Below are 25,937 nucleotides of genomic sequence, written 5' to 3'. Positions count from 1 at the left end.
TTGATGTGCTTGAAAGCATTGTATCATTCAAAATGGTAATATAACATAATGATATCTAAGGCACAATATGATGATTATTATGTCATGTTCTCTCTCTATTTTTCTACCTCTGCAACATCATTGTATGGGATGGGAGTCTTTTGGTGCAGTGTGGGTGGGGTACAGTGCTGATCTCATTAAAGGAGGAAGGGGGTCAGAGCAAACAGGGCTCCTGTGTGTGTGTGTGTATGTGTGTGTGTGTGTGTGTGTGTGTGTGTGTGTGTGTGTGTGTGTGTGTGTGTGTGTGTGTGTGTGTGTGTGTGTGTGTGTGTGTGTGTGTGTGTGTGTGTGTGTGTGTGTGTGTGTGTGTGTGTGTGTGTGTGTGTGTGCGTGCGTCTGTGTGGGGTACAGTGCTGATTTCATTAAAGGAGGAAGGGGGTCAGAGCAAACAGGGCTTCTGTGTGTGTGTGCGTATATGTATGTTTGAATGTGTGTGTGTGTGTGCGTATATGTATGTGTGTGTTTGAATGTGTGTGTGTGTGTGTGTGCGTATATGTATGTGTGTGTTTGAATGTGTGTGTGTGTGCGTCTGTGTGTTTGTTTGTGTTTGCGAGTGCGTCCACGTGTGTCAGAATTGGGGTATTCTCTCTGGCCCTGTAACCAGAGCCAATGTGCAGCTGGGAACCACAATGCCCCTCTGTGCTGCCCACTCTGAGAGTGGACCAACCGACCAATTCCCCATCATGCTCTAATTCATCTCTTCATCTCTTCATCTCTCTCTCTCTCTCTCTCTCTCTCTCTCTCTCTCTCTCTCTCTCTCTCTCTCTCTCTCTCTCTCTCTCTCTCTCTCTCTCTCTCTCTCTCTCTCTCTCTCTCTCTCTCTCTCTCTCTCTCTCTCTCTCTCTCTCTCTCTCTCTCTCTCTCTCTCTCTCTCTCTCTCTCTCTCTCTCTCTCACAGACGTTCTCTTTTTTCGGTCTTCCCCTCCTTCTCTCATTCTGCCCATGCTCCTCCCTCTCTCTTCTCCATACTTTAGAAGGTAGAAATGTACATGCAAAGAGACAGACTGCATGGTCAAATCAATGCTCCCTTTCATTAGCGTTCTGGGAGGGTTCCAGGTTATGTTTTTAGACTGGCGGTATATGGCGATCGGGCCCCTTCACAGTAAACAACAGTCTGTATTAACGGCCTGTTAACTTACTAAATCTACAGGATTCCCTCCTCCCTCTTGCTGTTCAGCCTCTTTCCATACACTGCCTTGGCTGCCTTAGCCTCCCAATCAAATATCATGCTTTGATATGTAAAAGTAAAACACATGGATTTCAGCACTCCGTGGGTGAAGTTTCCCCTAGATACAGATCTAGGATCAGCTTCCCATCTCCAACCACTAACCTCAACCACTATTGCATTTCTGGGGTCACTGCACTATTGGTTTTAGCATTGGCGAGAGGGGTTCCAGCTGGAGAGCTAGAGGGCGTGAATGGCATACAGAGGAGAGGAGAGAAGGTCTTGCAGGACTGGTACATTATAGTCAAGTCCCAGCCTTCAGACTCCTAACGTCGATCCTATCCACACCCGGCACTTGGACACACATACCAAATTAAAAAGAGCCATTTACCCATCAAAAGGGTCTCTTTCACATGTTTTTGTGGGTGAGTGTGTGTGTGATAGAGAATATTTTGCATCTCTGAGGGTGGGTTCGTTGGTGTGTGTTTGTGTGTGTGCACGCGCACATGTGTGTGCCTGTATGGGAGTGTGTGTGTGTGTGTGTGTGTGTGTGTGTGTGTGTGTGTGTGTGTGTGTGTGTGTGTGTGTGTGTGTGTGTGTGTGTGTGTGTGTGTGTGTGTGTGTGTGTGTGTGTGTGTGTGTGTGTGTGTGTGCTGAAGCGGCACCATGTTCCCCTTCTGATCCTGCCTGTCAGCACTGTCACAGCTGTTCCTCCACACGCCTTTTAACAATGACTTCCCTGTAGATTTTATCATCAGCGTTTTGCATGTTGGCAGTACGCACAGGAGGGGGGAGTGTGTAAAGTATCGGCCACGTCTGTGTCCCAAATGGCCCCATATTCCCTATGTAGTGCACTACTTCTGTCTAGGGCCCATAGCCAAGGCCTTACTGTACATAACCTTGGAGAGATATTGTATTTTCTACTTTAATGAGCTAAGAAGTGCTTACAAAGGAGAGCATACTCTATGAAAGCATTGAGCATTTACCATCTAGCTTAGACATTTAATGATAGGATCTAGTATTGCAGTATCAGCTAACAGGCTCAGCCAACTGGTGCACTTTTATGTAACTATCATCTAGTTGTTATCCTTCCTGTTGCAGCCTCTAGAAACTGAAAATAATAATCTTCTTCCCTTCTGTCTATCTATAAAAGGCTCTTTAGTAGTGAAAGAGCAGACCCCTGCACGACAGTTGTTTAGTGGTTACAGAATAATCCACATGGTGGGGCATCCACACACGCTCCTGCTAGTGCCGTGCTGAGCAGGCACAGGGACAAAAATACTTCCTGATACTCCTTGAGCCAGCCAATCGGCTCTCTGATCCGGGCGTCTCTGGCTGACACATGGAGACGGTTTCTATTGGTATCTCCAGGATGCTACTGTTACTGCTGCCTAGCCGTTATCTGCTGCTGAGAGAGGGATGGAGAGAGGGAGATAGAGGAGAGAGAGAGGTAATCCACCCTCTCTCTCTCTCTCTCTCTCTCTCTCTCTGTATCCCTATCGCAGCAACCCCTACTTTCCTTCCCTATATGTCACATCACGCCATACTGCAACTCGGCTGTTGCTATGCAGGAGTGCACAGAGGCTCAGCCCACTCATCCTATACATGTGAAGTTAAGAGGGGAAGGATATGGTATCTTTCACACCCCAACCCATCACAGATCACAGGCAATGTGCGAGAGCCTGTGCCTTTGACTCGAAATAAAATACATCAGTCAAGTTTCCCCAGCAATGACGGTAGCATCATAACATCCAGGCTGGGAGAGATGTTGTTTACGGAATGATTATGGAATGAAAAGGCTAGCTGCCCTGAATAAAATCCACTGACCCAGACAGTGTAATGAGAGACTGATTCTATATCATACTGGTATCTACTGTATATCCCTTAGCACATTTCCATTGTCATGGAAGACCTCAATGTTTTCCATTTCCTATGTTTCATAGCTCTGGAATTAGGACAGTGGGTCAGAAAGGACAGGAAGTGACCAGGAGAATCCCACGACCATCTCCAGATATCCCACACACACACACACACACACGCACGCATTGCACATTCACGCCCCTCCCCCTACGGAGCGCTGAAGAGCAGGATGCAACAGGAAGTGGGAACAGCTCACTGTGTATGTCACAAGGGAACAAGGACTTAGGAGAGAGAGCAATAATTATGTTAAGCCAATTTAAAGTATAGCCCTACTGGCACAGCCCTATCAGCTTACAGTATGCTATTTCATGTGATCACGTTGGTTGAGTACTGTGTGACGAATAAAGACTGACCATAACCACAAAGTAGTTATTTTCGTCTAAGGAACCAAACGACCCCAATGTGTTGAAACTACCTGTATTTACTGAATGAACGTAACACGCACAACACATACTAACTGTTCAATAACTCATTGCTGTGCCACAAACACAAAGTAGTGGGTTCTTGCTGACAAGTGAAAGAAAGTCTACAATGGCTGGTACAGGACAGGTCTCAAATATCACATGGAATACAGCCCAAATCCTCTCAAACATGCCAAGACACATTTCCTTCCCCCGGTGCTTGGTTGGTGCGTGAATAAGCCTTACTATCTGAGAACACAGCCGGCCTCACGGTTAGAGGAAGTCCGTTTGAAGGGAGTCTGGAGTGCATGGCAGTGTTAAAGCCCAGTGTGAGGGAAAAGGGCTGAGAAATTTGATCTGTTTTAGTTGGTAGCCAGCAGAAACAATCAGGTATGTGTTGAGTGACTGGCCCTAGCTGTTTAAGAATACGGAGAGGGAGACGGAGAGGGGAGGCCGAGGAAGCCGGGGTCACATCCCTGTGGTTTGTTTTTGGTTTCCTGTGTTAATGGCCTTCTTTGACTGTCTTCGCCCGGCCCGTTGAGCTCTTGCGCCCACCAGCTGCGCCCTGATTGGCTGCTGAGGACTTAACTCGGGAGCGACACCAAATCCTTATTCCCCAGAGTCAGCACAGACGGCCGGCACGGAGGCACAATATTACCTGGCCAGAAAGAAGGGACCCCCCCCCGCCCCGTTTCTTTCTTTCTCTCTTTAAAAAAAAGAAAAAGATATACAAATGGACCGTTTTTAGAGAGGAACAGTGGGAACGGGGCCTGCCTTCAGGGGATGACATCATTACCCTCTCCCCTCTATTCCCTCCTTCCTCGACTCCTGAGAAAGGCCACATTGTGTTTCTGTCACATGGAAATAGATCACAGACGGCTGTGAATGTGGGACGTGTAACCACAGCCTCAGTTCAGTAGGAAGACCAACAACCCGCAACGTCTCCATTAACAAGAAATCCCATCAATGGTGTGTGAATGTATGCATTTAAAGCCAAATGTAACCTTTGTCCTTTGACCTGTTATGTCACCCCCCATCCCACCCCTTTTTGAAAAAGTTTACGAAAATCTGCAAGGACCTAAATGCTAGCAATTACCCAAAGTTCAGTCTCTCGTCGAGTTCTGTTTGTGTTGCTGACATACACGACTTAGGCATAGCCTTTACACACAGACACACACACACATCATCTTGGCTGCCCATCGAAAGTCGATGACAGACATACACGCGCACAACCTCCATTCCAGATTCACCTTGACGTCCTGCTCCAGGGTCCGGATGAGCTCCCCGTCCACCTGTCCCGTCTGGGCCACGCGGAGGCTGCGTCTCTCGGCCTTGCGGAGGCGGTACTGTAGGATGCGGCAGGTCTTGTTGGCCTGCTCAAACTGCTGCCTCAGCTCCTGCAGCTGGTACACATCCTCCTCCATGTACATGTCCCGCATCTCCAACATCTCCGAGCGCAGCTCCTCCATCTCGTCCTGGGGGGGGGGGGGGGGTCGGGGGAAGGGTGGAGGAGAAGACGGTTTGAGAATGGTAGAAAGTGGTCTGGATGAGCTAGTGCCATCATTCGACTACGTATAAGAATTCTTGTAGGGACTGTCTCAGCATCAGATCACCAGTCATCGTCAGCACCCTCTTCATTAGTTTATCCTTAGCAGGGTGTGTATCGTCATCTCAGACTCAGTAGGCCTTTCCTGCAGTCAAATTACCTAGTGGCCTCATGGGTGGAATGTTATTCATAATTTTCATAATTTCATAATTAATCTACTTTTATTTATTTTTTAAAATCTGAATGAAAATCTGTGTGTTTCCATGTCAAGCGGTTTTGTTATATTTCTGTGATGTATATAATGTGTAATATTGTGATGCAAACTCAAAATTGAATACATTTCAACTCTATATCTGACATGGTACAGGTGTCTTCTTTTATAAAGCCGATCACCATGTGTGTGAGGTGTAAACGTTCGTTTTAACGGGAGATATGCTGATTTAGCCCATGGCAGTAAGATTGTAGCATTAACAACCCCATTGCCTACAGAACCCCTCCAGGGGCAAACCCGTGCAGAACACAGATTAATACAGAACTGAACTGTGCCCACCTGATAGAAAGGTGTATAATAACAATGGCAATGTATGATTTAAATCAAACCCCAAAAAGCCTTCCTAGAATTCCCTACTACTACTTACATAACAACACGGTTGAAGAGGCATTAGCCCAAATCCTACAACCCCCCTGACAGAGGCGCAGTAATAAGGCAGATCGAGTATTTATAAGGGCGGTGGTGGGAGAAGTGTGTAGTAGTAAATACAAGTCTTTTATCGCATTGCTAATATGCCGAGAGGGCTGCCAGGGGGAATGTGGGTCACTCACTGCAGAGCGCGTCACGTGGTGCGGCCCCGGTATAAACAATGGTGTGTGGAGTGAGTGAGGACAGTGGGCGCTCTCGACTGCAGCATCTGCACGACGCAGGCTACCCCCAGCAAACAGCTGTACTAGTCAGACAGGCGTGCCGAAGACAGGCGTGAGAAAGCACGGGAATAAATAAATAAAGCTGTCGCACTCTAGGACTACTCTGGCTGCACGAATGACCTGATAAAAAAAAAAATCATAATTAGACTTAAGAAAAAGATGTGGCACCTCATGCCTGTTTATGGTAATTAACCAGTAAGATGGATTTGATGATTATGGCCTGAAATGAAACAAAAAGTGTTATTGGTGGGGAAGTGTGTATTACACATTCATGCACAGTGGACTGTCCTAGTAAACCGCCTTCTTTTGAAGGGCCATCTTAGATTGCCACCAAATAGGCTAGTAGTCTATTAGGCCCATGTACACCATAATCATCTTAATATTGCTGTCCCAGACCAGTTAAATATTAAATAAAATGTGCTCTTTGTAGCCTAGAAGTTGTTTGGATAAAGCGTTATGTTGCGCAAACCTGTAGGATAATCCAACGTATTAGTGAACCCCTCTGACTGAGGCCGTGTCTGTGACGCATGTCAATTCTTTAAAAAAAATGTTATTATTTGATTGAACCTTTATTTAACTAGGCAAGTCAGTTAAAACCAATTCTTACATACAATGACGGCCTACGTGTAAAGCCCCCCGGCCTTGATAATATTGTTTAACAAAATACAATTAGTTTAGATGTTGTAACCAGGTGACTGTACTCCTCCGGCGCCTAATGGATGGGCGCACTACAACCAGCTGCATGTCTGACCACCTCTGATGTTTTGGTCATTCACCACCTGACCATCATGAGCTGTGAACACAACAGCTGAGGCAACGTTGATAATGAATTCCCGAAATAACACTGACCAACCCTGAAGTCTCGGTGCCTTCAAAGGGTGGTATTTTGTTGTTGTTTTTGACAAGAGGGAGGAGGGAGTAATCAATTATGCACTCAAGGTGTTGTTGGCTTTGTGGCCAGTTTGAGTTTGCATAGATTGCCCTGCTTTTTTCCTGAAGAGCAGAACAGTGATTATGCATAAATATATTAGGTTTTGATTTTGTGGATCCAATTCAAATAGTTTCTCCGGAACCATCTCTTATAGAACTGTTATTGGGGAGCTTGTTTTAATAATGTTTTAAAAAACAAAAGCTTTTCACTTTCACAAATGAGAGCAAACAGAAGAAGGAATGTCTGTAGCAAATCTGGAAAAAGATGCTTACTTTTAGGTAATCGTTTTCTGATCTCAGTTCTTCGATTTCCCTGACAAATTCTTCATGCATGCCATCCATGAACTCTTCTGTCAGGTCGGAGAACGCCAGGGAAGTGCTGGCAGGCACCCGGCTGTCGAACGAGGTGAGAGATCGTTCATCCCCCGGAGAAATGCTCCCCTCCCCGGTCTCCACTCCAAAGGAGAGTCGGTCCTTATCTACGGGGGTCTTGGCATGATGGTCACCACGAGTATCCCTATCCGGTGGTCCATCTCCGCAGTCCCTGCTCGGTTTCTCGCCCTCAGCCCCCCCGCCTCGGCTGCTCGATTCGGTGTCACTACTCAGAGCTTCGGTGGAGAGTTTATTCTCCTCCGAGGCGCAATCGGAGATCTCAGAACTGCTATCCGTTGGCGACAGCTTGCCCGCGGCGCAACCAGAGTCTTTGCTCAGGTCGTCCGAGGCGTTGCTTGCATCCGCCACCTTCTTCCGACCACCTTTCATCGATTTACTGCCGCTCTTCTGGGCACTGGCAACCGATAGTGTGGATTTCCCGGGCAGTTTTCCTTTCTCTGATTTGGTCTCTTTTCCGCTACCAGGACTACGCCTGGACACCCGGCTGCCTAAATGTATGGATCCTGGTTTAACGCTCAGTGTTGGTGTACCGATGCCTCCCCGGATCTTAGTGAGGGACCATCCAGGCACATCCTTGGGTCTAGCGGGTGACGGAGCCCGGTTGATCTTTTTCTTCTCGTTCACTTGGATGGACTGCACTACGGGCTGTTGCTCGAACTGGTGCTGTTGTTGGGGCTGCGCCTGCCCGCCGTTGGCGTTCTCCGTCCCGCTTTCCATTTTGTGCCTGTGTCTCCTTTCCTTGGGCGAGACAAAGTGAGTTGGCGAATGAACATCAGCCTTTGTCTTTGTCATTCATTCCGCTTTGACAACTACAGAAAACAGAAACGAAACCCCGGAAGAGGTAGAAGTTGAAATGTGTCTCACAACTGCAAACAAATACACTGTAGCAATCCCGAATAACCCGGATGCAGCAACGTAGAAAGACAGGAACTGCAAGTTGTAACACGTTGTGATGATGTTTCCCCGGTTTTAAGATGACTTTCGTTGAGGTTTTTGCCCCTCTTCTACTTATCTTGCATTAGGCGACTCTCTCCCCGGCGCGGTTTGAAGTGGTAGGAACAGTGGCAGTGTGCTCCCGAGGTTTATTTCTCCGCCCAGCTAGCGGTTCTGTCTGTGACGAATTTGGAGCATCACTTGGAGCTCTCTGCTGCCACCCAGACACGTAGATCGTTTCAAGAAGCACACGTGAGACTACAATAAAACTAGGATGCATATAGACTTACTACAAACATAGGCTATAGGCTGCCTATTTAATTCAAAATCAAACTTGATTTGGACAGTGAACTATACAGGGTCTAATACGCACTACTTAATTTGTAGATCGGGAGGTACCGGGACGTACCGAAACAAAATGTTTGAAATGTAACCTTTATTTAACTAGGCAAGTCAGTTAAGAACAAATTCGTATTTATAATGACAGCCTACACCGGCCAAACCGACGACGCTGGGCCAATTGTGCGTCGAACTATGGGACTCCCAATCACCGCCGGTTGTGATACAGCCTGAATGTACTCTTCAAAGTTGTAATAGTAGAATGCGCAAGGTGCAATTTCGAAATTGGGTAGTGCATCATCACCTTCGAGATCTACTTATAACTTGTCAGAAATGTCCAGATCAACTTGCCCATGTCAGCCAAATATGTTTTATTTGTATTTGTATTTATTAAGGATCCCCATCAGCTGCTGGCAAGGCAGTAGCTACTCTTCCTGGGGTCCAGCAACATTTTAGCCCATAGTATTGTTGTATTTTATTGTCAATGAAATATCCCATGAATACAAGTTAGACGTGGCACAATGTATAGAATTGCAAGAAAACGAGCTTTAAAACTCCAACATTTTCTTTGTTCCTCAATGCTGGCAAAGTTTGGGAACCCCTGCTATAAGGAAATATATGATGAAGTGCAACTCTGGAGAGGTGAGAGCTGCAGGCTGATGTCTATCAGAGCAGAGGGAGAGAGATAGATCATAGAAAGTGAATCTCATTCTAGTTCTGCGAGAGATAGAGGCTCGGCTTCTCACACAGCCACTGCCACGCGTTGGTCCCAAACATAGGTTACAAAGTTGCGCAAATCATAAGCCCGGGCCGGCTCAACCGTTATAGAACATGTTTACTCGTTGCTATGGTAGCATCGCTATTTATGAACATAGTTTCCTCTGAGGAGACATAATTTGGCCTGCAGGCAAATGACATCAGCATTATTTTCACTGAGAAACACTTGGTTCTGTGGCCCTTCTCTGGTTTGACAGTGGTGTATTCAGTTCACACTTATATATTTATTTATCTGTTATTTTACCAGGTAAATTGACTGAGAACACGTTCTCATTTGCAGCAACGACCTGGTGAATAGTTACAGGGGAGAAGGGGGATGAATGAGCCAATTGTAAACTGGGGATTATTAGGTGACCATGATGGTTTGAGGGCCAGATTGGGAATTTAGCCAGGACTCCAGGGTTAACACCCCAACTCTTACAATAAGTGCCATGGGATCTTTAATGACCTCAGAGAGTCAGGACACCCGTTTAACTTCCCACCCACATGGCAGTGTCCTCAATCACTGCCATGGGGGATTGGGCTGTTTTTTTGTTTAGACCAGAGGAAAGAGTGCCTCCTACTGGCCCTCCAACACCACTTCCAGCAGCATCTGGTCTCCCATCCAGGAACTGACCAGGACCAACCCTGCTTAGCTTCAGAAGTAAGCCAGCAGTGGTATGCAGGGTGGTATCCATCATTGCCAGCACACACAGAGGTTTGAGTCCACAGGGGCCCCCACAACACATTCTGGCCTGCTTCCATTTCACTTGAGCACACCTGTGTGTGTATTCACCTCCTACAATCTTTCTTTCTCTCTTTCTTTCTTTCACTTATTGTTCATCGAAACAGGCTCTATTGTTCTCTTTCTCTCTCTCCCTCTCACTCTCACACGCACACGCACACATACACACAAGTATTCATGCACGCATGCACGGATGCGCACACAGTATAATTTCATATGCTGTAATAATATGTGTAATCTTAGCGTCGTATAGGCAGTTATTATACAACCACATTAAAACGTATAAATTAACACCTTAGGGTATAAGCACAAGTTTCAGTCTCAATGCTGTAATATTCTTTTAACACTTGTATATGTTTTCTCTTGATCATGTGTTGTTTTGTCTGTCGATTTGCCATGTGCCAGAATGAGTCTATCAGACTAACAATTCAACACAGATCTAAGCCTCAGTGGAAGAATGGTATTCTCTGAATAATGACGCAGGAATCACACAGGAGCACAAAGCCCATACTCCCTAATTACCTTACTATGTAATGACTGCTTAATACTATGCTGTTCACACACACACCAACACGCACAGACACACAGACACGCATGCGTGCACACACACACACACACACACACACACACACACACACACACACACACACACACACACACACACACACACACACACACACACACACACACACACACACACACACACACACACACACACACACACACACACACACACACACACACGCACACACACACACAGCGCAAAGCTCCTGGTTAACTACTCACAGGCTTAATTCCAGCCTATCCAGGGTCTAATACAGGCTGATATTTACCTCCAGCTCCTCAAAAGCATATTAATATTGGATTCATAAACTGTAAAGGCAATCTTGTAAAACCAGCAATGGAATAATTGTAATGGGGGTAATATTTCTAATCTATGAGCTCCAAAATGATTGAGACAGTGACAAATGTTTTGTTGTTTCGTCTCTGTAGTCCAGCATTTTGGATTTGAAATGATACAATGACTATGAGGTTAAAGTGTAGACTGTCAGCTTTAATTGTTGAGGGTGTTTTCATCCTTAGAAGTTACAGCCGTTTAGAAAAACACTTCAACACGAATGTGAATGCTTCCATGATTGTGGATAATCCTGAACGAATCCTGAATAACGACGAGTGAGAAAGTTACAGGGGCATAAATATCATATCCCCCCAAAACAAAAACAAAAATGTGTCACTGCCCCAAAACGTTTGGAGCTCATCTGTTATACCTCACATGTGACCCGTAATAAGACTATGCAATTAATGTACACAGTCTATTAAAAGGTATATCTGACTCCATTTAACATTATAATAAAACCATGTGCAATCAAGTATTATGCGTTTTGCTGACTAAGACCAAGGAATGGTCATGAGAAGCGATTACCAAAGAAAGCATTATTTCATAACTTAATCAAATGAATGGATTCACATACAAGGCATGGAGATACAGACATTAACAAAGAACAATTCTAGGCACATATATCCCGAAGTTGAATTGAATTGATACATTTTGATCCCTTGATGGGGGAAGGGCTGACTGATCCTTGGGTATTGTCTTGGTCCATTTGCTGTTCGGCCAGAGGTGGCAGAGAGCACATAAATTAGGGCTGAGCCTACAGAATGTCACAAAGTAGGGGTCATGATTAGATGTGAGCTTCCTCCAGGGATCACGTAACAACATTAGGCTACATAAAACCTATCAAGGGGGATTTGCACAGAGAGAGTACATGGAAGGCTGTCAGCATCTCAGTGGGAAACCGGCTCCATTCAATGCTATCTATCTATCTATCTATCTATCTATCTATCTATCTATCTATCTATCTATCTATCTATCTATCTATCTATCTATCTATCTATCTATCTATCTATCTATCTATCTATCTATCTATCTATCTATCTATCTATCTATCTATCTGTCTGTCTGTCTGTCTGTCTGTCTGTCTGTCTGTCTGTCTGTCTGTCTGTCTGTCTGTCTGTCTGTCTGTCTGTCTGTCTGTCTGTCTGTCTGTCTGTCTGTCTGTCTGTCTGTCTGTCTGTCTGTCTGTCTGTCTGTCTGTCTGTCTGTCTGTCTGTCTGTCTGTCTGTCTGTCTGTCTGTCTGTCTGTCTGTCGATATTTCATAGGGTATTATATGACTTCGGCCAGCAAGGCAGCCAAAGCTTTTCTCTGTCCTGGCACCCCATGGTGGAATGAGAATCCCCCTACCGTTAGGATAGCAGAGTTCCTGCCCATCTTCCAAAAACAACGTAAACCCTACCTCTTCAAAGAGTATCTTAAAAAAGACATCTCAGTCTTACCCCCCCCTCCACACACACACACACACACACACACACACACACACACACACACACACACACACACACACACACACACACACACACACACACACACACACACACACACACACACACACACACACACACACACACACACACACACACACACACACACTTTGCTAATATCTAATTTATTGAGGAAAAATTTACTTACTACAACTGTGATATGTGGTTGTCTCACCTATATGTATCTTAAGATGAATGCACTAACTGTAACAGTAAGAGCATCTGCTAAATGACTCAAATCTAAATGTATATGCCATCTGCAAGGATGGGCGTAGTGTCAACAAAGCACTTTGTGGTGCCAGCCAGGGCTGCCAGGTCTGCCTTCTTGGCACAGCCAGGATATGGCGTGGAATCACAGGTGGCATCTGGGCCCAGCGCTTCACCGATCACAGAGCTGGAACGGGGAAGGAGATACGACCAACGCTCATTAAAAGTAGACATAGTCCTTAATTACCTAACACCTCCTTCTTTCCCTTCCAGTATATTATAGTCAAATTATATGAACTCCATCCTCTCTGGACATAAAGCAGTATAGGCTAATACCATACAGAAAAAACTGCTGTCCAAGCAAGTCTTTACATTACAGTAATTGAATCCAGTCATCCTCAACATACGTTTTGAGAACTTGTTATGGCTATTAGCGATCAGCAGTGCTATTCCTTAAGTATGCCAGCGTTCTCAGAGACAGATTTCAACCGTGATTTAAACAGCCCCAACCGCTGGTGGGATATGAAGTAAGACGATTTATAGTCTGGAGAATGAGCATTTCTTCAGCTTTCACCCCTGATCCCGATGGCCTGCGTAACTGTAACCATATCAACATTGGGATCCCCTACTGATCTGTTGTCGCTCAAAGAGCTAGATGAACACTATTTCTGGGGCGCCGGTGATTTTCCACCATGTTTCCAGAGTGAAGGTTAGGATGGCAACAATGACGATAACTGTGTGTTCATCTTTTATCTGGCCATGTTACTGTGTTCCTCCGCTTGTTCTTTGTTGATGTATCACATGGGAGGCTCAGGCTCCTTAAATCCTTAGATCCTTAAAATATGGCGGTGAGTGACATACATCACAGTAATGGCACGTGACCTTTGTGTGTAAGGGTAAGCCTACATTCAATTTGAGCTGTCTTTTGAATCAAACGGCCAAACACATTTGTTTCTGTTTTATTATTTGATATTCTCACAACATCTGTGTTGCCTTCAATTCACTCTCAAAGCAGTTACAGATTTGACCCATTGACAGATTTCATCTAGAGATTGTGAGACAACATATATTGGAAACGGAATAGATTTCTGTTCAAACTGACCATGGAAGTAGACCAAGTAGACCAAGTTCTGCCCCTGAACAGGCAGTTAACCCACTGTTCCCAGGCCGTCATTGAAAATAAGAATGTGTTCTTAACTGACTTGCCTGGTTAAATAAAGGTAAAATAAAAAAATAAAAAAATAAAGAAAATGCATCACATGCATCACAGTTCTCTACCTCCATCTAGTGGGAATATGAAGAATAGCCACGAAGGATGGATTCCGCAAAGGCAAATCAGGGCATGTCACCTGAGGTACTGGTAAGAGTGAATTAGACTAACCCTGAAATGAATATGACTACTCCTTGAAGTACACAACAATTTCTCAGAGAAGAACAACTATGTGATATGTAATTTATGAAAAGCCTATCTGATTATAAAATATATGGCACTTTCATGTCATACACTCAAAGCCTTCTTGTTCAAGCCATATTCCACAAGAATAAAATTGTTTTGGACCTGTAGTTATGATATGCAGAGAGAGAGAATTGTTTTTTTTCTTCTCCGAAAGCGCTGAAACAAAACCAGCCTGTGGCATTCTCTAGTACTGGCTAGCTGTGTAATTACCGTACATAATGCTGAATGACTTCTCTGAGGCCGGGCTCAACAACTTCCCTCTCGGTTGCCATGAACCATCGGGGCGAAGCTGCTTCAACAATGGCCATAATTATGCACTCTCTCTGTGCAGAGCGATGGATTGCTTGCCTGTGGTTAAACTATTAATAAATTCCCCCTGGTTTTTAGGAGGGTGAGGGTAGACAAGCAGATCTATGTTTTGTTGAAGAGCCCAGAACTGGGCAGTGCTTGAATGGATAAAATAACACCCCCACTCACCAAATCATCAGACTTTAATATAGAACAAAACTAGGCCAAGAACTTGTCTGATCCACTCAACATCTCATCTGCTCTCAGTAAAGGATTGGAAATTAATTGTTATGCTCTCTCTCCCTCCTCCAGTGTCTCTCTCTGATATGAAACTCACACACACAGACACACACACTAGTCATTTTACCCCTACTATATGTACATAGCTAACTCAACGATCTCGCACACCTGCACATCGACTCGGTACTAGTACTCCCAGTACATTTTTTAAAACCTGTTATTCACTGTGTAGTTATTCCTTGTGTCTCTATCTCTATATATTTTAAAATAGATATATCTTTAGCTCTGCATTGTTGGAAAAGGACCCGTAAGTAAGCATTTCACTGTTAGTACACCTGTTTTTTACAAAACATGTGGCAAACAACATTTGACTTAGTAATTAGATACATTTTTGGCATACATCTCCTTTTCCCTAATGTGGATAAAAAAAAACATGTTTTTGTATCCTTAAAAAAATTAATACTGTGTGTAATGTTATTTAGTCCACCCACCAGCCAGCCTGTGTGTGTGTGTATTCTGTATTTACACTGAGTGTACAAAACATTAAGAACACCTGCTCTTTCCACGACATAGGCTGACCGGGTGAATCCAAGTGAAAGTTATGCTCCCAAATTGATTTCACTTGTTAAATCCACTTTAATCATTGTATATTAACGGGATGAGACCGTTTATGGTAGTAGGTGACAGGAGCACCGGTTTTAGTGTGTCAAGAACTGCAACGCTGCTGGGTTTTTCACGCTCAACAGTTTCCCTTGTATATGAAGAATGGTCCACCACCTGTGGGTGTCAACATGGGCCAGCATCACTGTGGAACGGTTTCGACACTTTGTAGAGTCAACTCCCTGAAGAATTGAGGCTGTTCTGAGGGGGGAAGGAGGGAAGGGGTGCAACTCAATATTAGGACGATGTTCATGGTTCGTAGGCTCAGTGTATGTGGATCAGGCGGTCCAATTCAAGGATACCCGATTGGCCGGTTGTTAATAAGACCGCCCCTGCGGTCACCTACTTCCGCTTCTGTGTCAATTCACACCGTTTTGTGGTCCTCCTGTCCTCTCAAATTAAGTCAAACGTTACCAGGTGTCCCAACGCTTCAGGTACAGTAATTATATAACAGCATGTGGCAGTTCTGTGAGTTGTGTATGTAATGTAACTACGCGCAAACTTTTGCTTCGTCTTCGTTTTTTTATGCTCGCTAGCTAGCTTTTTTTCCCCCCTGGAGAGCTCTCGGACTAGCTTTCCAGCTAGCGTAGCTGGATATGAGCAAGCACCACAACACGTTAATAATTTGTTTGATTGTGTAGTTGATAGTAAACTAGGAAGTACATACAGTGTTATAAAGGTTAACGTCGCATTGATCTAGCTAGCGAAAACATTGTATACCTGCTAGCTAGCATACAACATGGCTAACTAGCCTCTCCCCCGAAACGTCGCGTTAACTAGGTTTCTTAACTAATGCATGTCTTGCATGTTAACTAATCACGAAAGTAAGATGGCTTGTATAAGATACATTTACCATTGTCTACAACCGAAATCGCACTGACTTGTTTAGTGAATTCGAGTTGGAGCATGACAGACTACTCCCTCCAGTTGCCTGTCTTGTCTATGCTGCGTCTCTGTCAACAAGATACTGAATCATATCTGCTCCATCAGCTAGTAGATAGATAACACGGTATGGGAACGTTATTCTGACCCCTGTTGTTTATCCTGGCTTTGTCTTTGATGCTGGAGACAAGCAGACCTGGGTTGATTATTTTAAATTCTTATATTTTGTGTAATTTGTCTATTTTCAAATAATGTGACTCCAATCAACTCATTCTTTTGAGAGTATTTTTCCAGTACTTTTTGTAGAATCCTTCACAATTCTATTTTCAAATACCTGGGTTAAATGCATGGGATTGTATTTGAGGATTGTCAAATGCATATTCAACTTGTCTTTTCAAATAAAACATTTGAATAATTCAATTGAAATGTATGTGAAAGTAATTGAGACATTTGAAATAGTGTTTTTAACCCGGGTCTGGACCCTAGGCTGCTTCATCGTAATTTGAAGTACCAGCATTTTGGCGGAAATCAAGCAATGACCGGGGTCATACAGATGTTGAACAGTGCGTATCCTCTTTCCATCTGTGATGCACAGTTAGAGTAAGGATGAAACCTTGTTGACAGATAATTCCCCATGGGCATAGCCTGCATAGTAAGCCTTGACTTTCTCCTGACAACCCAGTCAGGATGATAATTGCCCGCACCAGTCAATTAGCACCTATTTCAACCCAAGAATCTCCCAAAACATGGTGACTTACTAACACAACCTTCAGAGGCCATGCATGTCAGCACTCTGCTGATCAATGAGGTTAATGCCTGGATGCAAGTCATTACCATTTTCGAGTATGAATGGAAAAGGCTCACACATGGTTGGTGCATAGGATATAGAGTTTTGGACAAGAACGCATCTCTTGTTTGAGTTCAAGGGAGGGTGATGGTCCTCCCAGGTTTCAGGTGACACTACATTGTGCTGACTCACTAACTTTTAACTTACTCAGTGGAGGTGTGTATCTGTAGTCAACAGCAGCAGTGTCCTGCCCTGCCTTGGGTTACCTTGTCATCGGTGTTAGAGAGGTTACATTCCTGAAGGCTTTCCTGAGGGGCGCCACGGTGGGACCTATTAACTCCATGTTTGTCTGAGTATTTGTCCTTTATAGTTTGCCAATGTAGACACATGCATGCCGTGTGTTTGTGGTGCCTTTGTCTGTTAGTTTAAATCACAGAGTACCAAATAAAGCCCCACATTTCTAAGAACTGGAACAATGTAAACCCATGGCACTGTGCCTCACTATTAGTCTAAATCAAATGCATTTTTAGTTGTCACATGCCGATGTTATTGTGGGTGTAGTGAAATGCTTGTGTTTATAGCTCCAAAAGTAATACAGTAATATTTAACAAATCACAATATACACAACCTAAAAGTAAAATAATGGAATTAGGGAATATATAAATATTAGGATGAGCAATGTCAGTGGCATTGACTAAATAGAGTTGAAGTCTGAAGTTTACATACAATTCGTTTGGACTCATTAAATCTCGTTATTCAACCACTCCACACATTTCTTGTTAACAAACTATATTTTTAGCAAGTCGGTTAGGAGATCTACTTGGTGCATGACACAAGTAATTTTTCCAGCAATTGTTTACAGACAGATTATTTCACTTATAATTCACTGTATCACAATTCCAGTGGGTCAGAAGTTTACATACATTAAGTTGACTGTGCCTTTTAAACAGCTTGGAAAATTCCAGAAAATTATGTCATGGCTTTAGAAGCTTCTGGTAGGCTAATTGACATGATTTGAGTCAATTGGAGGTGTACCTGTGGATGTATTTCAAGGCCTAACTTCAAACTCAGTGCCTCTTTGCTTGACATCATGGGAAACTCAAAACAAATCAGCCAAGACCTCAGAAAAAAAATAGTAGACCTCCACAAGTCTGGTTCACCCTTGGGAGCAATTTCCAAATGCATGAAGGTACCATGTTCATCTGTACAAACAATAGTACTCAAGTATAAACACCATGGGACCACGCAGCCGTCATACCGCTCAGGAAGGAGATGTGGCCTATCTCCTAGAGATGAACATACTTTGGTGCGAAAAGTGGGGGAGGCTTGCAAGCCGAAGAACACCATCCCAACCGTGAAGCACAGGGTGGCAGCATCATGTTGTGGGGGTGCTTTGCTGCAGGAGGGACTGGTGCACCTCACAAAATAGATGGCATCACGAGGAAAGAAATACAATTATGTGGATATATCGAAGCAACATCAAGACATCAGTCAGGAAGTTAAAGCTCAAATCAAATCAAATCAAATTTTATTTGTCACATACACATGGTTAGCAGATGTTAATGCGAGTGTAGCGAAATGCTTGTGCTTCTAGTTCCGACAATGCAGTGATAACCAACAAGTAATCTAACTAACAATTCCAAAACTACTGTCTTATACACAGTGTAAGGGGATAAGGAATATGTACATAAGGATATATGAATGAGTGATGGTACAGAGCAGCATACAGTAGATGGTATCGAGTACAGTATATACATATGAGATGAGTGTGTAGACAAAGTAAACAAAGTGGCATAGTTAAAGTGGCTAGTGATACATGTATTACATAAGGATGCAGTCGATGATGTAGAGTAAAGTATATACATATGCATATGAGATTAATAATGTAGGGTGAGTAACATTATATAAGGTAGCATTGTTTAATGTGGCTAGTGATATATACATACATCATTTCCCATCAATTCCCATTATTAAAATGGCTGGAGTTGGGTCAGTGTCAATGACAGTGTGTTGGCAGCAGCCACTCAATGTTAGTGGTGGCTGTTTAACAGTCTGATGGCCTTGAGATAGAAGCTGTTTTTCAGTCTCTCGGTCCCAGCTTTGATGCACCTGTACTGACCTCGCCTTCTGGATGATAGCGGGGTGAACAGGCAGTGGTTCGGGTGGTTGATGTCCTTGATGATCTTTATGGCCTTCCTGTAACAACGGGTGGTGTAGGTGTCCTGGAGGGCAGGTAGTTTGCCCCCGGTGATGCGTTGTGCAGTCCTCACTACCCTCTGGAGAGCCTTACGGTTGAGGGCGGAGCAGTTGCCGTACCAGGCGGTGATACAGCCCGCCAGGATGCTCTCGATTGTGCATCTGTAGAAGTTTGTGAGTGCTTTTGGTGACAGGCCGAATTTCTTCAGCCTCCTGAGGTTGAATAGGCGCTGCTGCGCCTTCTTCACGACGCTGTCAGTGTGAGTGGACCAATTCAGTTTGTCTGTGATGTGTATGCCGAGGAACTTAAAACTAGCTACCCTCTCCACTACTGTTCCATCGATGTGGATAGGGGGGAGTTCCCTCTGCTGTTTCCTGAAGTCCACAATCATCTCCTTAGTTTTGTTGACGTTGAGTGTGAGGTTATTTTCCTGACACCACACTCCGAGGGCCCTCACCTCCTCCCTGTAGGCCGTCTCGTCGTTGTTGGTAATCAAGCCTACCACTGTTGTGTCGTCCGCAAACTTGATGATTGAGTTGGAGGTGTGCGTGGCCACGCAGTCGTGGGTGAACAGGGAGTACAGGAGAGGGCTCAGAACGCACCCTTGTGGGGCCCCCGTGTTGAGGATCAGCGGGGAGGAGATGTTGTTGCCTACCCTCACCACCTGGGGGTGGCCCGTCAGGAAGTCCAGTACCCAGTTGCACAGGGCGGGGTCGAGGCCCAGGGTCTCGAGCTTGATGACGAGCTTGATGATGAGCTTGATGACGAGCTTGGAGGGTACTATGGTGTTGAATGCCGAGCTGTAGTCGATGAACAGCATTCTCACATAGGTATTCCTTTTGTCCAGGTGGGTTAGGGCAGTGTGCAGTGTGGTTGAGATTGCATCGTCTGTGGACCTATTTGGGCGGTAAGCAAATTGGAGTGGGTCTAGGGTGTCAGGTAGGGTGGAGGTGATATGGTCCTTGACTAGTCTCTCAAAGCACTTCATGATGACGGAAGTGAGTGCTACAGGGCGGTAGTCGTTTAGCTCAGTTACCTTAGCTTTCTTGGGAACAGGAACAATGGTTCTTGGTCACAAAATGGGTCTTCCAAATGGACAATGACCCCAAGCATACTTCCAAAGTTGTGTCAAACTGGCTTATGGACAACAAAGTCAAGGTATTGGAATGGCCATCACAAAGCCCTGACCTCAATCCTATAGAAATCCTATAGAAAATGTGTGGGCATAACTGAAAAGCATGTGCAAGCAAGGAGGCCTACACACCTGACTCAGTTACACCAGCTCTGTCAGGAGGAATGGGCCAAAATTCACCCAACTTATTGTGAAAGGCTACCCAAAACGTTTGACCCAAGTTAAACAATTTAAAGGCAATGCTACCAAATACTAATTGAGTGTATGTAAACTTCTGACCCACTGAGAATGTGATGAATGAAATTAAAGCTGAAATAAATAAATCATTCTATATTATTCTGACATTTCACATTCTTAAAATAAAATAAAGTGGTGATCCTAACTGACCTAAGAGAGGGAATCTTTACTCAGATTAAATTTCAGGAATTGTGAAAAACAGAGTTTAAATGTATTTGGCTAAGGTGTATGTAAACTTCTGACTTCAACTCTACATATGAGATGAGAAAAGCAAAAAATATGTAAACATTATTAAAGTGACCAGTGATTTCAAGTCTATGTATATGTGGCAGCAGCCTCTAAGGTGCAGGGTTACGTAACCGGGTGGATTCCGCCTAGTGATGACTATTTAACAGTCTGATGGCCTTGTGATAGAAGCTGTTTTTCAGTCTCTCGGTCCCAGCTTTGATGCACCTGTACTGACCTCGCCTTCTGGATTATAGCGGGGTTAACAGGCAGTGGCTCGGGTGGTTGTCCTTGATGATTTTTTGCATTCCTGTGACATCAGGTGCTGTAGGTGTCCTGGATAGCAGGTAGTTTGTGCCCAATGATGCTTTGGGCAGACCGCACTACCCCCTGGAGAGCCCTGCGGTTGTGGGCGGTGTAGTTGCTGTACAAGGTGGTGATGTAGCATGACAGGATGCTCTCAATTGTGCACCTCTTATCGTTTGTGAGGGTTTTAGGAAGCTGAAAAAAAGTGGCTTGGCACCTGAGGTTGAAGAGGTGTTGTGACTTTTTCATCACACTGTCTGTGTTGGTGGACCATTTCAGGTCATCAGTGACGTGTACACTGAGGAACTTGACACTTTTCACCTGCTCCAGGGTGCCGAAGACGTGGATGACGATTTAAGGCAACCCCCCGCACCTCTTTGATTCAGAGGGTTTGGGTTAAATACGGAAGACACATTTCAGTTGAAGGCATTCTGTTGTACAACTGACTAGGTATCACTTTCACTGTGGTCCTGTCGGTGTTGATAGGGGCGTGCTCCTTTTGCTGTTTCCTGAAGTCCACAATCAGCTCCTTTGTTTTGTTGGCATTGATTGAGAGATTATTTTCCTGGCACCACACTCTCAGGGCCCTCACCTCACCTCTTCTCTGTAGGCTGTCTCGTCATTGTTGGTAATCAAACTTGATGATTAGGTTGGAGGTGTGCATGGCCACGCAGTCATGGGTGAACAGGGAGTACAGGAGGGGGCTGAGCACGCACCCTTGTGGGGCCCCTGTGTCGAGGATCAGCGAAGTGGAGGTGTTGTTTCCTACCTTCACCACCTTCCCGTCAGGAAGTCCAGGAGCCAGTTGCACAGGGCGGGGTTCAGACCCAGGTCCCCAAGATTAATGATAAGCTTGGAGGGTACTATGGTGTTGAACGCTGAGCTATAGTCAATGAACAGCATTCTTACATAGGTATTCCTCTTGTCCAGGTGGGATAGGGCAGTGCGATTGCATCGTCTGTGGATCTATTTTGGCTGTAAGAAAATTGAAGTGGGTCTAGGGTGCAAGGTAGAGGTGATGTGATCCTTAACTAGCCTTTCAAAGCACTTCGGTTACCTTTGCTTTTTTGGGTACAGGAACAATGGTGGACATCTCGAAGCAAGTGTGGACAGCAGACTGGGATAGGGAGAGATTAAATATGTCTGTAAACACTCCAGCCAGCTGGTCTGCGCATGCGCTGAGGACTCAGCTAGGGATGCTGTCTGGGCTGGCAGTGTTGCGAGGGTTTACACGTTTAAATGTCTTACTCACGTTTTGCCACTGAGAAGGAGTGCTCACAGTCCTTGGTAGCGGGCAGTGTCGGTGGCACTGTGTTATCCTCAAAGTGGGCGTAGAAGGTGTTTTGCTTGTCCGGAATCAAGACGTTGTTGTCCGAGACGTGGCTGGTTTTCCTTTTGTTGTCTGTGATTTTCTGTAGACCCTGCCTCATACGTACGGCTCTTGTCTGAGCCTTTGAATTGCGTCTCCACTTGGTCTCTATGCTGACGTTTTGCCTGTTTGATTGCCTTATGGAGGGAATAACTACACTGTTTCTCCACTTTCAGTTTTGCACGAATTCTGCCATCTATCCACGGTTTATGGTTTGGGTAGGTTTTAATAGTCATAGTGGGTACTACATCCCCCTATAGACTTCCTGATAAACTCAGTCACCATATCGGTGTATTCGTTGATGTTATTCTTAGAGGCTACCCGGAACATATCCCAGTCTGTGTGATCAAAACAATCATGAAGCGTGGATTCTGATTGGTCAGACCAGTGTTGAATAGTCCTTAGCCCGGTTACTTCCTGTTTTGAGTTTCTGCCTTTTGGAAAGGAAGCCAAAATGGAGTCGTGGTCAGATTTGCCGAAGGGAGGGCGGTCGAGGACCTTGTAGTCATTTCAAAATGCTGAGTAGCAGTGGTCTAACGTTTTCTCAGGGCAAGTGCTACAGTCAATGTGTTGGAAGATCTTCGGTAGGGTTTTCCTCATTTGCTTTGTTAAAATCCCCAGCTACAATAAATGCAGCCTCAGGATATGTGGTACCTACCTATTTTTAACCCACTTTTCTCTGTCCTGTCTTACTCTGAAGCCATGTGCTGTATGTCCTTTTCCAAGGTTGACTCACTGCTCGCACTATCAATCTCTCCCATTCTCTCTAATTTCCATGTGGATTAGCTTTTTTTGAAACTCAGGCTGACCTTTCCCCACTACAGCTGTCAATGGCATTTATTCATATATATTAGGGAAGCCAGGCCTTCACTATTCTCATCAAATCAATCTTTATTCATACAGCACATTTCAGACATTGAATGCAACACAATGTAGTATACAGGGGGGAAAAAAACATTAAAACAATGGAGAAGAGAACCCGTTAATATTTATTAGACAAACACGAGGATAAAAAAAACTAAAGAATGACTAAAAAGTTAACGACTTTTAAATATGTCCACAGTTTTGGCCCCACTCTGTTTCTCTGGCAGGCTATTCCAAAGGCTGGAGGCATAGTAACTTAAGGTTAAGGCTTCCAATCCATGTTTCTTGGTCCTAGGCTTTGGGAGGTTAAAAAGAGCGTGCCAGAGGACCTGAGGGACATACTGGGTACACAACTTTAAAGCATGTCTGACATGTATTGGGGTGCACAATCGTGGGTTGACTTAAAAACCAATAGAAGATTCTTAAAATTAATTCTAAAACTTACAGTCAGCCAGTGCAGAGACCATAAAACCGGTGTATTGTGTGCTCTCAGTCTGTATGTTTTGCAGTTTACAAATGTACTTTCTTGGGTAGACCAGACATGAGCGCATTACAGTAGTCAAGCCTGCTTGTAATAAAATCATGTTTTTCACACACACAAAAAAAGAACGTAGAAACAGTATCTTGCTGTGTTTTGTAAACATAGTTCTAAAATGCTTCTTATTGTAATTTCTGCTTGGCTACAGTCACGGCTATCTCCAAATCCAGAATTTAAGAGGGCACATTTTGTGCTTGAGTTGCACTTCTCCACTCGGATGAGAAAATGTTTGCCGTCTTGATAAATCAGGTTCCCGCATTTGGTCTGCAGACAGCGTTTGTTTTTTGTTTTTTTCAGGTACTTTTCTCCGGTGTAGTTGTTTTTCCTGTAGTTAAAAGGCAAGATGAACTAAAAGCAAATCATTAGGAAATGTAGCTGGCTACATTCTTTCTATGATAAACATTTAGAAATCTGATGGCCATGCTTGATTTTTTCAAAGCTAATACGACCCCTTGGCATATGCTTGTCTCAAAGATTAAGCCATGCTAGTCTACGTACACACGGCCGGTACATTGAAACTGTAAATTGTTCACCAGTTATGGTTCCTTTGATCACGCCAATGTTCCTTGTCTAACTGTCAATTCTAGAGCTCGGCCTAATATTTAAGGAATATTTCATCTCATGGAACATGGGACCAACACTTTACATGTTGCGTTTTATATTAAATCAAACCCAAAACCCATGCGGGGTTCTCTCTGGCACCCCAGTCACTTTTTGTGACTAAATAACAAGCTGATCGTGTGCCCTTCAAGGCGGTGACGTTTCATTCTAATGTCTGCCCTATCAACATTTAGATTTAACTTGACTTCCTGTGCCTACCATAGTGACCACAGGTACTGGGAAATCGGGGGGTCGACTCTAGAAAGGGAGCCTGAGAAACTGCTACCATACCCAAGGATTAAGGCGGCAGGTGCATAAATTACCCACTCCCGACTCAGAAGTACTGTGTAAGAAAAATAACAGATCAAGACTATTTCGAGCTCTACGGACAATTCCTTCGACCTCGTGGCTTGGTTTTTGCTCTGACATGCACTGTCAACTGTGGGACCTTATTTAGACAGGTGTGTGCCTTTCCAAATCATGTGGAATCAATTGAATTTACCACAGGTGAACTCTAATGAAGTTGTAGAAAAAGCTCATGGATGATCAATGGAAACCGGATGCACCTGAGCTCAATTTCAAGTCTCATCGCAAAGGGTCTGAATATTTATGTAATTTATGTATATAAATTTGCAAACATTCCTAAAACCTGTTTTTGTGTTGTCATTATGGGGTATTGTGTGTAGATTGAGGAAAACATATAATTGAATCCATTTGAGAATAAGGCTGTAACGTATCTGGAAAAAGTCGAGGGGTCTGAATACTTTCTGAATGCACTGTGTATATAAGCAAGCATATCGAACACAAGCAAGACGCAGGCTGTCAAAATGGCTAAAACCACGGCAAGACACAGGCTGTCAAAATGGCTAAAACCACGGCAAGACACAGGCTGTCAAAATGGCTAAAACCACGGCAAGACACAGGCTGTCAAAATGGCTAAAACCACGACAAAAGTTAACTTCAGTTTCGAATTGCAAAGTATAAAATGTTTTGGCCATATATGGACTAACCAATAGCGTGAGTACACAGTGAAAATAGCCTATCATGTGAAAACTTGTTAAAGTTAGCTTTCCACACGCACAACCTCATTATCTTCTAATGGGGCTCCTGGGTGTGTTGGTCCTCTCCCCTTTGTCATTTTGCTCTCAGCTCACCCTTAAGAAGCCACTCTGCTTGCCAAAAGGGATTCTATTCAAATGAGCTAGGTCGTTGCTGTAGCTACCGTTTCTCACAGTCCATGACAGACCGACCAAGTCCTCACATGCACACAGAGGTGTGTTTGTGTGTGTCTCGCATGGTAACATCTCTCCCCGGCTTGAGTTCTTTCTTCCCTTCCGGTCTCATCTCTGACTCCCACTGGCTTTGTATGTTGTTTACCAACCACACAGGACCGTATTAGGAGCACTGTAGAGAATCTGGTAGCTGGTGTCTCCATTATTACTAGTGATGTAAAGTACTGAAGTAAAAATACTTGAAAGTAC

General features: G+C 44.3%; 2 protein-coding genes across 9 annotated transcripts in view; one reads left to right on the top strand and one right to left on the bottom strand.

Annotated features, from left to right (window-relative positions):
* The window catches only part of LOC124031788 (protein SOGA1-like), a 67,842-nt gene extending 59,407 nt beyond the window's left edge, over window positions 1-8,435 (bottom strand). For all 5 annotated transcript variants that reach the window (XM_046343449.1, XM_046343451.1, XM_046343453.1 and 2 more), the window contains exons 1-2: window positions 7,196-8,435; window positions 4,776-5,000 (exon numbers count right to left, since the gene is read on the bottom strand). In XM_046343449.1, coding sequence (XP_046199405.1) covers window positions 4,776-5,000; window positions 7,196-8,107 — 1,137 coding nt within the window. In that variant the 5' untranslated portion in view covers window positions 8,108-8,435. The remainder of the gene's footprint in view (window positions 1-4,775; window positions 5,001-7,195) is intronic.
* Window positions 8,436-15,619: 7,184 nt separating this feature from the next.
* Window positions 15,620-25,937, top strand: part of LOC124031787 (oxysterol-binding protein-related protein 2-like) — a 29,903-nt gene continuing 19,585 nt past the window's right edge. Inside the window, exon 1 of one of the 4 annotated variants that reach the window (XM_046343445.1) lies at window positions 15,620-15,753. The gene's annotated coding sequence lies outside the window, so the exon portion shown is untranslated. Of the gene's footprint in view, window positions 15,754-16,310; window positions 16,329-25,937 lie in introns of those variants that run through there. The other 3 variants (XM_046343446.1, XM_046343447.1, XM_046343448.1) reach the window with 3 other exon arrangements.

Source organism: Oncorhynchus gorbuscha, linkage group LG03 (assembly GCF_021184085.1).
Source record: "Oncorhynchus gorbuscha isolate QuinsamMale2020 ecotype Even-year linkage group LG03, OgorEven_v1.0, whole genome shotgun sequence".
Classification (NCBI taxonomy): domain Eukaryota; kingdom Metazoa; phylum Chordata; class Actinopteri; order Salmoniformes; family Salmonidae; genus Oncorhynchus; species Oncorhynchus gorbuscha.
This window is presented reverse-complemented; position numbering and strand designations above follow the sequence as displayed.